The 17,415-nt window shown below is 46.2% G+C and overlaps 1 protein-coding gene across 16 annotated transcripts in view; it reads left to right on the forward strand.

Moving 5' to 3' along the window:
- The window catches only part of srcin1a (SRC kinase signaling inhibitor 1a), a 685,230-nt gene that overhangs the window by 270,041 nt on the left and 397,774 nt on the right, over positions 1-17,415 (forward strand). For 15 of the 16 annotated variants that reach the window (XM_072487470.1, XM_072487474.1, XM_072487473.1 and 12 more), the window contains one exon: positions 7,218-7,280. The exons of the other annotated variant lie outside the window; for it this stretch is intronic. In XM_072487470.1, coding sequence (XP_072343571.1) covers positions 7,218-7,280 — 63 coding nt within the window. The remainder of the gene's footprint in view (positions 1-7,217; positions 7,281-17,415) is intronic. 16 annotated transcript variants of the gene reach the window in all.

Here is a 17,415-nt window from a genome sequence, read left to right on the forward strand (position 1 = left end):
ACTTTGGTCTTTTGGGGCTTTGCGTCCCTCCATGCCAACCCAGTATTCGTCGCCGGGCTACCAGGGAAGCAAAGGCCAAGACGTCGGCCTCCTTCTCCTGGACTCCCGGGTCCTCTGACACCCCAAAGATTGCCACCTCCGGGCTCATTACCACCCCAGTTTTCAAAATCCGGTACATGATGGCCGCGAATCCCTGCCGGTACCCCCTGAGTCTAGGGCACGACCAGAACATGTGCACGTGCTTAGCCGGCCCACCGGCGCACCTGGCACACTTGTCCTCCAGCCCGAAGAAATTACTCATCCAGGCCACCGTCATGTGGGCCCGGTGCACGACCTTAAACTGGATCAGATGAGCCTGGCACACGTTGCGGTCGTGTTTACTCTGCCCAGATCTTCTGCCCAAATACCGTCCTCCATTCCCCCCCCGAGCTCCTCCTCCCACTTAAGCTTCAGGTCATCAGTCTGCGTATCCTCTGCTCCCATTAGTTCTTTGTAAATATCTGAGACTCTACCCCCCCCTAGAAACTACCCTGTCCTGCCTCTCCCCTAGAAACTACCCTGTCCTGCCTCTCCCCTAGAAACTACCCTGTCCTGCCTCCCCTTTGGCGGGAGGCGTGGGAAGGACGGCACCAGCCTGCGCACAAAATCCCGCACCTGTAAGTATCTAAAGTCATTCCCTCCCGCCAGCCCAAACTTCTCCAACTCCCTCCTGCTCTGAAATCTCCCTTCCAGGAACAGATCACCCACCCTCACAATCCCCGCCCTCCGCCGCAGTCGATACCCACCGTCCATGTTCCCCTGGGTAAATCGGTGGTTGCCGCAGATTGGGGTCCACACCGATGCTCTCACTTCCCCTATGTGCCTCCTCCACTGGCCCCAGATCCGCAGAGCCGCCACCACTATCGGGCTGGTGGAGTACCCCGCCGACGGGAGCGGCAGGGGCGCCGTAACCAGGGCTGCCAAACTGGTGCCCCCGCACGATGCAGCCTCCATCCGCTCCCAGACCAACCCTGTGCCCATCATCCATTTCCTTATCATCGCTATGTTGGCCGCCCAGTAGTGGTTGCTAAAGTTCGGCAACGCCAACTCCCCCCCTCCCCTCTTCTCCTTTCGAGCATCACCTTCCTCACGGGGACTTCCCCACCTAGACAAATCCCAGGATATTTTTATTCAGCCTCTTAAAGAAGGACCTCGGGATGAAAATGGGGAGACACTGAAATATGAACAAGAATCTCTGGAGAATCGTCATCTTGACAGTCCGCACCCTCCCCGCTAGTGACAGTGGGAGCGCATCCCAACTCCGAACCTCCTCCCTCACTCGTTCAACCAATCGGGACAGGTTGAGCTTATGCAACCTGCCCCAGTCCCATGCCACCTGTATCCCCAAGTATCCCGGGAGGCCAACAATTCTTACATTCTGCCGGCGAGATCTGTTGTCCAGCTCCTCCAGCCTTTCCAGGAGCATTTTTTGCTGATCCCTCAGCCTCCGAATCTCCACGTCCGCCACCGTTTGAAAGTCTGCCTGCTCCTCCAGCGTCTTCTCCAGCTTCTGGAGCTTCTCAGCCTGATCATCCAGCCTTTTTTCCAATCGGTCCATCGACTCCTGGAGCGGCTCCAAATTATCGCGCTTCAGAGCTAAAAGCCCTCCTGCGTGGCCTGTAGCAGCTGCTCCATTGTGGGCTGGGCAGTCGGCGCCTTGCTCTGGACATCAGCCATATTGGTCTCTCTCACAGCCTCCACCGTGCCCTTGTTTGACCACTTCTTAGAGCCTAAGGTACTGCGCAGATCTGTTGGAGCACATCATTGTATATCAAGTGCACACAGTCCTTTTATCTACGTTTTGTTGTAGTGTTTGTTTAGCTACTGTGTGGACCATTGTTGCACCAGCACAATAATTCTAAGAGTCAAACTGTGTGGGAAGAGGGTTTCGAGACTTGAGAAATCCTCCCACTTGTCTACAGTTGCGGTCTGTTTTCACGGGAAATATTTTATATATTAATCACTCCAATGAGAAGTCAAATCCTGGGACATTATTAACATTGGCCAAGTTGTTGGAGGGTCTTGGAGGGGTAAATTGTTCCAACATTACTTTTATTTCTTTAGAGTTTAGGAGATGGGTGGGGGGGGGGGTTGTGGTGGAGGGGGTGATCTGTTTGAGTTATGTAAAGTCCTCAAAGGATTCGATAGGGTAGGAATGGAGAAGACAATTTTCTCTTCTGGGGGTTTTATGAACATGGGAACGTCAACTTAAAATTATAGCTGAGCCGTTCACAGGTGAAAAAAGAACACATTTTTTCACAAGTAGGCTGGTGGAAATCTAGAACTTTCTATTCCGATAGGCTGTGGCTATTTGGCCAATTTGAGTTTACATGATTGAGGTGGGTAGGTTTGTATTAGGTCGGGCTATTGAGGGATACTTGGCACAGGCAGGACAATGAAGCTCAGCTGCAGATCAGCCAATTGAATAACAGAATGGACCAGCTATTTGCTGAATGGAGACATTGGGCGTGATTCTCCGTCCCGCCAGCCGGCCAAAGGGATTTCCCATTGTGGGCAGCCCCACTCCGTCAGGGAATCCCCGGGCGTGGGTGCGCTGCTGGCGCAGCGGAGAATCCAGCCCATTGTGTGTTGGAAAACACAAAGTCGTCTCGAGCAGTTCAGTGGAATTTACCCTGACCCCGTGGCCAGAGGTACACCGACTGGAATTCTCTGCCCATTGGGATTCTGTTTTAGCACCGGCAGCGGTCCCTCACGCACAAATTTCCCAACGGTGTGGGGTGGCTTTAATGGGAAATCTCATTGACAGAGAGTCACCTCACCAACGAATGGCCGCCACCGAGGAATTGGGGGAACAGAGAATCACACCCACCATATTGTGACTTGCATTGGTTCACGCTGGCCCCTGGTCACATACCGTCCTTCAAACCAGCATTGAGTGAAGACGGTTGTGTACTTAGCCCCTGACCTCTCGCTCATTGGTCATTGACTAGCGTTGCTAGGTCCTCGGGCTGGACTGTTCGGGTTGATGTCACGACGCACTTCTTCACACAAAGTTTCGAACTCTGACGCATCAAAAACTGTTGAGGCAGAGGTCTATTAAAAATGGGTGGCACGGTGGTTAGCACTGCTAATGAGATTTCCCATGAAAGCCACCCCATGTCGCTGGGAAGTCTCTGGGTGGGGGTCGGCTGGCGGTGGCAAAAGAGAAGCCGCAGGATTCCAGTCAGTGTATCTCTGGGTCATGGGGTCAGGGTAAATTGCACTAACTGTCTGGTCAAAACGGCTTTGGGTTTTCCAATACACAATGGGCGGGATTCTTCCGCGACTGGCCCGGATGGCCCGACACCGGCGCCATGAGCGGCGTGAAGCACTCCGGCGTTGGGCCGACCAGAAGGTGCAGAATCCTCTGCTCTTCCGGGGGCTAGGCTGGCGCCGGAGGGGATGGCACCGTGCCAACCGGCGGCGAAGGGCTGGTGCGAGTTGGCACATTCACAGAACCGCCGGCGTGGTTCCGCGCAGGCGCAGGGGGTTCTTCTCCATGCCAGCCATGGCCGGCCTCTGTAAGTCTCCGCCATGGCCGCCGCAGAAGGAAAGAGCGCCCAAACGGCATAGACCCGCCCGCAGATCGGTGGGCCCCGATCGCGGGCGAGGCCATCGTGGGGGCACCCCACCCCCCCCCTCCCCGGGGCCAGATCCTCCCGCGCGCCCCGAGGACTCAGCTAGCCGGCCTACAAGCCAGGTCCCGCCGTGATGGACTATGTCCAATTCACGCCGGCGGGGCTGCGCGAAAACGGGCGGCCACTCGGCCCATCGGGGCCCAGAGAACTGCCGCGCTGGGAGGCTCCTGCCCCGCCCGAAAACCGGCGCCGGAGATTTCGGCAGCCGGCGTCGGAGCGGCGGGGCAGGATTCACGCCGCCCCCCCCAGCGGGGGGTCGGAGAATCTTGCCCAACGTTTCTATTCAGCAAATAGCTGGCGGGTCAAAAGTCAAGTGAATTTTTTTCCATTAATTAATTTATTATAATAATCGCTTATTGTCACAAGCAGGCTTCAATGAATTTACTGCGAAAAGCCCCGAATTGCCACATTCCGGCGCCTGTTCGGGGAGGCAGGTACGGGAATTGAACCCGCGCTGCTGGCCTTAGAACGCAGAACATACAGTGCAGAAGGAGGCCATTCAGCCCATTGACTCTGCACCGACCCACTTAAGCCCTCACTTCCCACCCTATCCCCGTAACCCAATAACCCTTCCTAACCTTTTTTGGTCACTAAGGGCAATTTATCACGGCCAATCCACCTAACCTGCATGTGTTTGGGCTGTGGGAGGAAACCGGAGCACCCGGAGGAAACCCACGCAGACACGGGGAGAACGTGCAGACTCCGCACAGACAGTGACCCAGTCCGGGAATCGAACCTGGGACCCTGGCGCTGTGAAGCCGCAGTGCTAATCACTTGTGCTACCGTGCCTGGTTCTGCATTACAAGCCAGCTGTTCAGCCCACTGTGCTAAACCAACCCCTTGACAGGATGTGAGCATCACTGGCAAGGCTCACATTTATTGCCCGTCTCTAATGCCCTTGAGACGTTCGTGGTGAGCCACCTTCTTAAACCACTGTAGTACCAGTGGTGAAGGTATTCACACAGTGACCTTTTCATAGCAATTTGATACAACGGAGGCCATTTCGAAGACCAACTTAGAATCAAACACATTGGGGCAGCATGGTGGCGCAGTGGTTAGCACTGCTGCGTCACAGCGCCGAGGACCCAGGTTCGATACCAGCCCCAGGTCACTGTCCGTGTGGAGTTTGCACATTCTCCCCGTGTCTGCGTGGGTCTCACCCCCACAACCCAAATATATTCAGGTGAGATAGGTTGCCCACGCTAAATTTGCCCTTAATTAGGAAAAAAAAGAACTGGGTACTGTCAATTTATATTTAAAAAAGAATCAACCACATTGCTGTGGATCTGGAGTCATATATAGGCCAGTCTGGGTAAGAATGGCACATTTCCTTCCCTCAGGGACATGAATGAACCAGGTGGCAATCCAGCAGGATTACTGATACTGGTTCATATTCCAGACTGATTCAATTAACTGAGTATAAATTCCCAGCAGTCATCCCTCGGGATTATTACTTCACTGACACAACCACTGCGCTGCTGTACTGCTAAAAGGGCAAAAAGAAATATCGGTTTTGAGGGGTTTGGGGTCCAGAGAGTGGGGTCAAGGCAGCTAAAGCCACAGCCCCTCCAAAGTTACGTTAAGGGGGGAGGATACACAGAAGGACTGCAGTCACAGGGAAAAGGAGCAGCAAGGTCCAGGGGGAATTTGAAGACTGAACTGAAGGTTTAAATTGAATACTTTGGAGAGCAGCAACGAAATATCAGTGATGAAAATGGAGATGATGGGCAGCGCGGTGGCACAGTGGTTAGCACCGCTGCCTCCAGTGATGAGGACCCGGGTTCAATCCCGGCCCCGGGTCACTGTCCATGTGGAGTTTGCACATTCTCCCCGTGTCTGCGTGGGTCTCACCCCCACAACCCAAAGATGTGCTGGGTCGGTGGATTGCCCCTTAATTGGAAAAAAAAGAATTAGGTGCTCTAAATGAAAAAAAGAAAAGAAATTGGACACGATGACTGGGTGGGACTTGGTGTGGGGTAGGGTATGTTTTCGAACAATTGGGATGGGAATGCGGTGAGGAGTGTACGGGAATAACCAAACCTGACGTTGCATGGACATATTGCAACCCAGCACCGTACCAGCTGGCGGATGAACATGATCATCCTCCTGGGAAATGATTGCCTTATTAGGGTTAATTTGCAGAGAGCGAAATGGAAAATTGGCAGGGAGGGCATATCCACAAGCTTCTCACAAATTAGCTCAGACCAAGGCCATGGGCCCAGCTCCTCATTCTGGGAATAGACTAGGGTGTCAAGAGTGAACCCAAATGGCGAGGAGAAATCGTTCGAATGAAAGGAGAATCAAAGCATCCAAAAATGATTAAAGGATGAGAGGCTGTTTGACCGCAGCTTCATGGAGAATCTCCATCGCTATTTGTGACCTGAGGCAGCCACTGGGTGTGTCTCGTCGATCAATGCTGTTTGTCAAAGACCCCCCCCCCCTGGCCTTGCCCCTCCCCTACCCACCCACTACCCTACCCCACTCCCAAATCTGTAACATCCAACCGGACAGCCTCCAAGATCTCAGCATCCTCCAATTCCGGTCACTTCCACGCCCCAATTTTCATCATTCTACTATTGTGGACCACCTTGAGCTGCATAGACTCTGAGCGCTGGAATACCATCCCTAAACCTTCCAGTCGCTCCATAAAACCTACCTCCTTAATCATCTGTTTCACTATCTTCTTATGTGGCTCAATGCCTACCAAAGCTCCTGGGAAGCACTTTGGAACATTTTTACTGAGTCGGAGGCATCATATAAATGTTTGAGAGGTGAGAATGGATCTCGTGTTCGAACTGCGAAAGAAAAATCAATGAAGGTGCATGGTTTAGGCCCGAGGAATAACTGATCGTCTAGACCAGCAGTGGCCACCTGACAGACAAATGCCCACATGCCTCCATTCTTTTTCTTCTTATCTCTTGACCAGAAGTTTATAAGATGCATTTTGTGGGACTAAAGGTTTGGAGAGGCTTCTTCCTTACATGTTATGTTGCATTGGTGTGCAAAATGCAAAATCAGAACATTAGGTGAGCCAGTATTAGCAATTTGAAATATCTGCAGATTGATTTAAACAGTAAACCTGGCCTCCTGAGATTCGATGCTTCATCTCCAAGCGTCCCAGAAGCAGTCAAGGCTTGGATTGGATATTGCAAAAACCATGGAGAACTCTTCGGGATTCTTATGGGAAAAAGTGACACTGAGAATACTGAATTTCCCATATGGCCAGTGACACGTCTCAGACACCACATATGTCCTAGAGACATGTTTTATTTGCAGAATAATGGACCTTACCTTTTGGAAATGTGACCGGTATTAGATTCTGACAGGCAGACCGGAAGTTCTTAGCTTAGAGGTGAGGGGGGGGGGGGGATTTGTCCAACACTCCAAAAATAATTTCTGGTCCCAGGACTTACGTTTTGGATAATAGCAGGTGACCAAAATGAGTTTTTGGACGTAGACTATAATACTTTGTGTTTCAGTAACTGAACTTACAATGTGACCTGATCTTTTCTGCTTCAAAGCTTTGAATGTTTCTTACAGCAGGGCTTTGAAGCTTGGAGCGCCTGCGAGTTCAGGGATGGAGGGAACAAGATCGAGGCAAAGGTAAGTGAGATTATTATAAAAAGAATGAGGGCTAAAAGGAAAACTAGACTGATGGTCGGACGGAGCGGCTTGTTATCATGTTGGGAGAAGTGGGGGAAAGTGCCATCTGCACTGGGAAATATTAACATTTTGGCAAGATCTCAACCCAAAGTGTGAGCAAGGTGGTTGGGGAAATCCTGCCAAAGGGTGAAAGAACTTCAGAATGGTATGTGGTGTTTTTGAAGCAGAAATAGCAGCTTTGATGGTCTACCTTCCTACCCAGACCCTCAATGGTCAACAGGACCATGGAGCACCATGTTAATAGACCATGTAACGACATCCATGTACATAAACTCTGTACATACATAATGTAAATACACCAACGTAAAAATGTCCATGTAAATACACCGTGGAAATACACGCATGCACATAAACTATGAACATACATGATGTAAATGTATAAAAACACCCATGCAAATACATCCATGTAAATACATCCATGTGCATGCATCATGAAACTACAACCATGTAAATACACCATGTAAATACATCCGTGTAAATACATCCATGGAAATACATCCATGGAAATACACCCATGAAATACACCAATGTAAATACATCAATTTAAATACATCAATGTACATATACCATGGGGATGCACCATGTAAATACACCTGTAAATACACCCTTGTAGAGACATCCATATAAATATACCCATGTAAATACATCAATGTACATACATGTAAATACAATGATGTACATACACACATTTACATATATACATGTACATACACTCATGTAAATACACCATGTAAATACACCCATGTAAATGCACCATGTAAATACACCCATGTAAATACACCCATGTAAATACACCCATGTAAGGGGCGGCACGGTGGCGCAGTGGTTAGTGCTACTGCCTGCGTTGCCGAGGATCTGGGTTTGATCCCGGCCCCGGGTCCCTGTCCGTAGGAAGTTTGCACATTTTCCCCGTGTCTGCTGGGTCTGACCCCCACAATTGCCCGAAAGATGTGCAGGGTAGATGAATTGGCCATGCTAAATTGCCACTTAATTGGAAATGTTTTTTTTTTAAAGTAAATACACCCATGTAAATACATCATGTAAATGCACCCAGGAAATACACACTGTAAATACACCATGTAAATGCACCATGTAAATACACCATGTAAATACACCATGTAAATACACCCTGGAAATGCACCATGTAAATGCACCATGTAAATGCACCCTGGAAATGCACCATGTAAATGCACCATGTAAATACACCATGTAAATACACCCTTGAAATACACCATGTAAATGCACCATGTAAATACACCATCTAAATGCACCATGTAAATACACCATGTAAATACACCCTGGAAATGCACCATGTAAATACACCATGTAAATACACCATGTAAATGCACCATGTAAATACACCATGTAAATACACCCTGGAAATACACCCTGGAAATGCACCATGTAAATACACCATGTAAATGCACCATGTAAATGCACCATGTAAATACACCCTGGAAATGCACCATGTAAATGCACCATGTAAATACACCATGTAAATGCACCATGTAAATACACCATGTAAATACACCCTGGAAATGCACCATGTAAATTCACCATGTAAATGCACCATGTAAATACACCATGTAAATACACCATGTAAATACACCATGTAAATACACCATGTAAATACACCATGTAAATACACTATAAATACACCATGTAAATACACCAATAAATGCACCATGTAAATACACCCTGGAAATACACCATGTAAATACACCCTGGAAATACACCATGGAAATATACCATGTAAATACACCATGTAAATACACCCTGGAAATACACCATGTAAATACACCATGTAAATACACCCTGGAAATACACCATGTAAATGCACCATGTAAATACACCAATAAATGCACCATGTAAATACACCATGTAAATACACCAATAAATGCACCATGTAAATACACCCTGGAAATACACCATGGAAATATACCATGTAAATACACCCTGGAAATACACCATGTAAATACACCATGTAAATACACCAATAAATGCACCATGTAAATACACCATGTAAATACACCAATAAATGCACCATGTAAATACACCATGTAAATACACCATGTAAATACACCATGTAAATACACCAATAAATACACCCTGGAAATACACCCTGGAAATACACCCTGGAAATACACCCTGGAAATACACCCTGGAAATACACCCTGGAAATACACCCTGGAAATACACCCTGGAAATACACCCTGGAAATACACCCTGGAAATACACCAATAAATGCACCATGTAAATACAGCCTGGAAATACACCATGTAAATACACCATGTAAATACACCATGTAAATACACCCTGGAAATACACCATGGAACTATACCCTGGAAATACACCATGTAAATACACCAATAAATGCACCATGTAAATACACCATGTAAATACACCAATAAATGCACCATGTAAATACACCCTGGAAATACACCATGTAAATACACCAATAAATGCACCATGTAAATACACCATGTAAATACACCATGTAAATACACCCTGGAAATGCACCATGTAAATACACCCTGGAAATGCACCATGTAAATACACCATGTAAATACACCATGTAAATACACCATGTAAATGCACCATGTAAATACACCATGTAAATACACCATGTAAATACACCATGTAAATACACCAATAAATGCACCATGTAAATACACCATGTAAATACACCATGTAAATACACCATGTAAATACACCAATAAATGCACCATGTAAATACACCATGGAAATACACCCTGGAAATACACCCTGGAAATACACCCTGGAAATACACCCTGGAAATACACCCTGGAAATACACCATGTAAATACACCATGTAAATGCACCATGTAAATGCACCCTGGAAATGCACCATGTAAATACACCATGTAAATGCACCATGTAAATACACCATGTAAATACACCCTGGAAATGCACCATGTAAATGCACCATGTGAATACACCATGTGAATACACCATGTAAATACACCATGTAAATACACCATGTAAATACACCATGTAAGTACACCATGTAAACACACCATGTAAATACACCATGTAAATACACCATGTAAATGCACCATGTAAATGCACCCTGGAAATGCACCATGTAAATACACCATGTAAATGCACCATGTAAATACACCATGTAAATACACCCTGGAAATACACCCTGGAAATACACCCTGGAAATACACCCTGGAAATACACCCTGGAAATACACCCTGGAAATGCACCATGTAAATACACCCTGGAAATGCACCATGTAAATACACCATGTAAATACACCATGTAAATACACTAATAAATGCACCAAGTAAATACACCCTGGAAATACACCCTGGAAATACACCATGTAAATGCACCATGTAAATACACCATGTAAATACACCATGTAAATGCACCATGTAAATGCACCATGTAAATGCGTAAATGCACCATGTAAATACACCAATAAATGCACCATGTAAATGCACCATGTAAATGCACCAATAAATGCATCATGTAAATGCACCATGTAAATGCACCATGTAAATACACCAGGAAATGCACCATGTAAATACACCATGTAAATACACCATGTAAATACACCATGTAAATACACCCTGGAAATACACCATGTAAATACACCAATAAATGCACCATGTAAATACACCCTGGAAATACACCATGTAAATACACCATGTAAATACACCAATAAATGCACCATGTAAATGCACCATGTAAATACACCATGTAAATGCACCATATAAATGCACCATGTAAATACACCAATAAATGCACCATGTAAATGCACCATGTAAATACACCTTGGAAATACACCTTATAAATGCACCATGTAAATACACCATGTAAATACACTATAAATACACCATGTAAATACACCATGCAAATACACCATGGAAATGCACCATGGAAATGCACCCTGGAAATGCACCCTGGAAATGCACCCTGGAAATGCACCCTGGAAATGCACCCTGGAAATGCACCCTGGAAATGCACCCTGGAAATGCACCCTGGAAATGCACCCTGGAAATGCACCCTGGAAATACACCCTGGAAATACACCCTGGAAATACACCCTGGAAATACACCCTGGAAATACACCCTGGAAATACACCCTGGAAATACACCCTGGAAATGCACCATGTAAATACACCATGTAAATGCACCATGTAAATGCGTAAATGCACCATGTAAATACACCAATAAATGCACCATGTAAATGCACCATGTAAATGCACCCTGTAAATACACCATGTAAATGCACCATGTAAATACACCATGTAAATACGCCAATAAATGCACCATGTAAATGCACCATGTAAATGCACCATGTAAATGCACCATGTAAATACACCATGTAAATACACCATGTAAATACACCATGTAAATGCACCATGTAAATGCACCAATAAATGCACCATGTAAATGCACCATGTAAATACACCCTGGAAATACACCATGTAAATGCACCATGTAAATGCGTAAATGCACCATGTAAATACACAAATAAATGCACCATGTAAATGCACCAGTTAAATACACCCTGGAAATACACCATGTAAATACACCCTGGAAATACACCATGTAAATGCACCATGTAGATACACCAATAAATGCACCATGTAAATACACCATGTAAATGCACCAATAAATGCACCATGTAAATGCACCATGTAAATACACCCTGGAAATACACCCTGGAAATATACCATGTAAATGCACGATGTAAATACACCAATAAATGCACCATGTAAATGCACCATGTAAATGCACCAATAAATGCACCATGTAAATGCACCATGTAAATGCACCCTGGAAATGCACCCTGGAAATGCACCATGTAAATGCACCATGTAAATGCGTAAATGCACCATTTAAATACACCCTGGAAATACACCATGTAGATACACCCTGGAAATACACCATGTAAATGCACCATTTAGATACACCAATAAATGCAGCATGTAAATGCACCATGTAAATACACCATGTAAATACACCAATAAATGCACCATGTAAATGCACCGTGTAAATACACTATGTAAATACACCATGTAAATACACCCTGGAAATACACCATGTAAATGCACCATGTAAATTCACCATGTAAATGCGTAAATGCACCATGTAAATACACCAATAAATGCACCATGTAAATACACCATGTAAATGCACCATGTAAATACACCCTGGAAATACACCCTGGAAATACACCCTGGAAATACACCATGTAAATACACCATGTAAATACACCATGTAAATACACCCTGGAAATACACCCTGGAAATACACCCTGGAAATACACCCTGGAAATACACCATGTAAATACACCATGTAAATACACCAATAAATGCACCATGTAAATACACCCTGGAAATACACCATGTAAATACACCAATAAATGCACCATGTAAATGCACCATGTAAATACACCCTGGAAATACACCCTGGAAATACACCCTGGAAATACACCCTGGAAATACACCCTGGAAATACACCCTGGAAATACACCCTGGAAATACACCCTGGAAATACACCCTGGAAATGCACCATGTAAATACACCATGTAAATGCACCATGTAAATGCACCATGTAAATGCGTAAATGCACCATGTAAATACACCAATAAATGCACCATGTAAATGCACCATGTAAATGCACCATGTAAATACACCATATAAATGCACCATGTAAATGCACCATGTAAATGCACCATGTAAATGCACCATGTAAATGCACCAATAAATGCACCATGTAAATGCACCATGTAAATACACCATGTAAATACACCATGTAAATACACCCTGGAAATGCACCATGTAAATGCACCATGTAAATGCACCATGTAAATGCGTAAATGCACCATTTAAATACACCCTGGAAATACACCATGTAGATACACCCTGGAAATACACCATGTAAATGCACCATTTAGATACACCAATAAATGCAGCATGTAAATGCACCATGTAAATACACCATGTAAATACACCAATAAATGCACCATGTAAATGCACCGTGTAAATACACTATGTAAATACACCATGTAAATACGCCCTGGAAATACACCATGTAAATACACCATGTAAATGCACCAATAAATGCACCATGTAAATACACCCTGGAAATACACCATGTAAATACACCCTGGAAATACACCATGTAAACGCACCATGTAAATATACCAATAAATGCACCATGTAAATGCACCGTGTAAATACACTATGTAAATATACCAGGGATGGTCCTTCCCAAATTTGGTGTCTTTTGAATATTCCAGTTTGCGTTGTGGGTATGGTGTCGCAGTGTAGTAGATTACCTTCCTGGGAAGGTGAGTATCCGAGGACCTCTCCTGGAACTTGAGAAGTTCTTGTTGTGACAGTGTTCCCATTATGGTGTTTAATAGGAATTCCAGGAATATTGACCCTTTGAAAGAATGTTCCAAGTCAAGGTGGAGTGTGACTTGGAGGCGATGGTGTTGCCACAATATTGCTGCTCTTGTCCTTCGTGGTAGAGGTCACAGGCTAGAGCAGTGATCTTGAAGCTATTTTGGTGAGTTGTCATATGTGCTTTTCATTCTGCAACTACATTGTGCCGATGATGGAGAGAATGGACGTTAGGTCATGCGGCAGCAACAGTGCTCATGGGAGCTGTTGATTCTTGGATGGTGTTGAGTTTCTGGAGTGTTGTTGCAGACATGCCCATCTGGAGAGTTCCATCTTGGTCCTGACTTGAACCTTGCAGATCCTGGGGGCGTGTTGAAGGGGTCAGAAACTTATGCTTTCTTCACCCCCTCCTCTGCTCTTGCATCACTGCATGTTTCATCCAGTTCTGGGACCGGCTGTAAGGGGCACTCTGATCTGAATATCAACAACGTAAAGTACTTACAAAATGGACAGAATTAATCAGTAACAGGACTAAACGTCTTATTGATGCCTGTAAAGTGTGCATTGTCATGTGTGAACGCAGATTGATTATTGGAAACCGAACTACACCAGTTTAGGAGTTTTTTCCCCAGTTAAGATTATTCCTCCTTCTTACCAATTTCCCCTTTACTCCCAGTCTGCCCGGCGTGTGCAAGTATGCCTGATGCCAGACACTCTCCTATCGTAATCAGCCAAGCGTTGTGTTGCTGACACCAGACAGTTTTTCTTTCCACTTGCAAATGAGTCAAAGGAAGTTCAGTGAAGATGTGGAAGTTGCCAAAAATGTCAATGACCATACAGATGACCAATTGTCAAAAGGGAGAAGGCATGTTGTCGGGGCGGTAAAAAAAAAACCACGAAAACATGAAACCGGGGCGGCACGGTGGCACAGTGGTTAGCACTGCTGCCTCACAGCACCAGGGACCCGACTTCAATCCTGGACTTGGGTGACTGGCTATGCGGAGTTTGTACTTTCTCCCCGTTTCTGCTTGGGTATCCTCCGGGTGCTCTGCTTTCCTCCCACAATGCAAAGATGTGCCGGTTAGGTGGGGTTATGGGGCAGGGGAGTGAGCCGAGGTAGGTGTTCTTTCAGAGAGTCGGATTAGACTCGATGGGCTGAATGGCCTCCTGCACTGTAGGAATTCTAATTCTATCCCTCCAGCTCTCACCCTTCACACTCCCATGTCAGCTCATGACGCCCCCCCCCCCCCCCACCGCCCCACCAATCCCCATGGCCCTTCAGAGCAACTCAGGCGTCGTTCCCACCCCAATGGCCCTTGAGAGCCCCTATGCTAGCTTAATGACAACCTATACTCCCCAGACACCACCTTTTACCCCTTAGAGTTACCATGCCAACTTACCCAATATGCACCATGGGCAGACCCAGGACCCATGCTGAGATTAAATAAAGATCTTACGTGTCTATTGATGAATTCATTATTTGAAATAAACACTGATAAAACTCATTGATTACATTTAACCTCCTTTAATCCGCTATAAAAACAAACATTGGAATACATAGATTCACTTCAAACAGTGTATAACCACTTGGTAGGGGCAGCATGGTGGCGCAGTGGTTAGCACTGCTGAGTCATGACGGCGAGGACCTGGGCCCGATCCCGGGTCACTGTCCGTGTGGAGGTTGCACAGTCTCCCCGTGTCTGCGGGGGTCTCACCCCCACAATTGCCCCTTCATTGGAACTTGTTTTTAAATCGTGTAACCATTTGGAGCTGTCAATCAAACCGTGCACTGACAGCCCCCCCCCCACCCAAAGGGCACCTGACCACTCCCAAAGCTGTCCTAGGACCATATCCAAAAGGCACCTCTTCAAAGGGTACCCCACTTCTCCAAAAGACTCTGGAAGCAGTAGACCTTCTCCCAGCAGATCAAAAATGCACAGTTGATGTTTTAGCCGTCCCACCAGCAAAACTCAGATCGGCATGATGTTGCACCTTAACATATGCAGTTGCCTCTGTGAACCATGGATATGCAATCTAGAACCTACCCCCTTTGCCCGCTGTGAAAATGGTGGATGCCGTGTTTGTGGGCAGGACTTCCGGATTCCAACCATCTGCTTTGGGGCTCTCCTTCGTAATGAAAATTCCGGCTTATGTGATCGTTCTGTTTCAAGATTCTTTGATTTCCCCGTCTTTCACTGAACCAATCTATTCTTAAAATGCCGACGTGACCTCTGCTTCAATCATTATCTCTGACACTACATTCCACTACTTCTGTGCAAAAGAATGTTTCTGCTATTTTCTCATAAATATTTTCCATTTAATCTTTCATGCATGTTCCTCATTATAAGTCCTAAATTATTGGAAGCAGCCTGACTCGATCTACACCATCTGATCTCTTTGCAATTTTAATTACCTCTATCACTCTGTAATCATCTCCCTTTTAACAGAAACAGCCCCGATTGCTGCATAAACTCACTGACCTAATCTGGCTTCAGGTATTTCTCTCCTTTATACTACTGGGCTCGGTGTCTCCACTGAGTCCCGATTCTTTTTATATCATCAGAACTACAGTTAAAACAATAATAGACGACATAATGAATTAAAGGATGTTCATTCTTCCTTGAAAAGTTTCAACCCGAGAAAATATCTAAAGTCCTCGGCCTTTCGCTGTTCCCGGATTCACAGAACCTATGGAGAAAGCTTCGAGTGGCATGTGTTAGTCTCCCTTGAAATGAGGTGATTGGGAGGGGAACACATGAACTATTTCAAACGTGTGTTCAAACCCCTCCAAGGCCTCGCTCCTCCCTATCTCTGTGCCCTTTTCAGCTCTGTACCCTCTGAGAGCTTTGAGCTCCTCCAACCCTGCCCTCTTCGGCAGCCCCAATTTATTTTGCCCCACCAATGGTCGCGGTGCCTGCAGTCACCTTGGGGCACCAAGTTTAAATTCCCTTTCGAAACCTCACTGCTTCTTCATTTCCCTCTCCTTCTTGAACACATCCCTATATCCAAAATTAGAGTTGGTGGATTGGATTCACCAAAATGGGGCTATCTCTCCACATTGGCATAGAAACGCTGGCGTTTTACTCTTGGTTTCCTGCAGAAAAGATGAGCTGATTCAGTGCCCTGCAGGGTCCCAGAGTAGTTCACACAGTTTTAGCTGCGGATACGGGCCCCCGCAATTCCGGTTTTGAGTCCGAGCAAGTGCACGGCGTCAGCTGCGCCGAGCACCGTGACGGACTCGGGACCGCGGACGCAGATTAAAAATGTCGAGCCCCCCCGATCGGCCGCGCGCATCAGACAGCCTGGATCTGTCCCCCCTGCGCCGGTCCCCCATTTCGGCATGAAATTGGATTGTCCGCCCCCCCCCGCGCCGAACACGATTGGCCCCTCAAGTCTGCTTCTTCATTCGATAAAGTCATGATTGGTCTGATGTGGCGTTGTCCCCACCTACCTGACGGCCAACCCCGCCCCCCCCCCCCCCCAGACCATAGAACATAGAAAATACAGCACAGAACAGGCCCTTCGGCCCACGATGTTGTGCCGAACCGTTGTCCTAGATTAATGGAATCTAGGGAAATCTTGGAAAGAGCACCCTACATAAACCATACCTCCACTCTCTCTCAGTAACCACACCTAACCTTTTTGACACTAAGGGCAATTTAATCATGGCCAATCCACCTAACCTGC

The sequence above is a fragment of the Scyliorhinus torazame genome, chromosome 21 (assembly GCF_047496885.1).
Source record: "Scyliorhinus torazame isolate Kashiwa2021f chromosome 21, sScyTor2.1, whole genome shotgun sequence".
Lineage (NCBI taxonomy): Eukaryota > Metazoa > Chordata > Chondrichthyes > Carcharhiniformes > Scyliorhinidae > Scyliorhinus > Scyliorhinus torazame.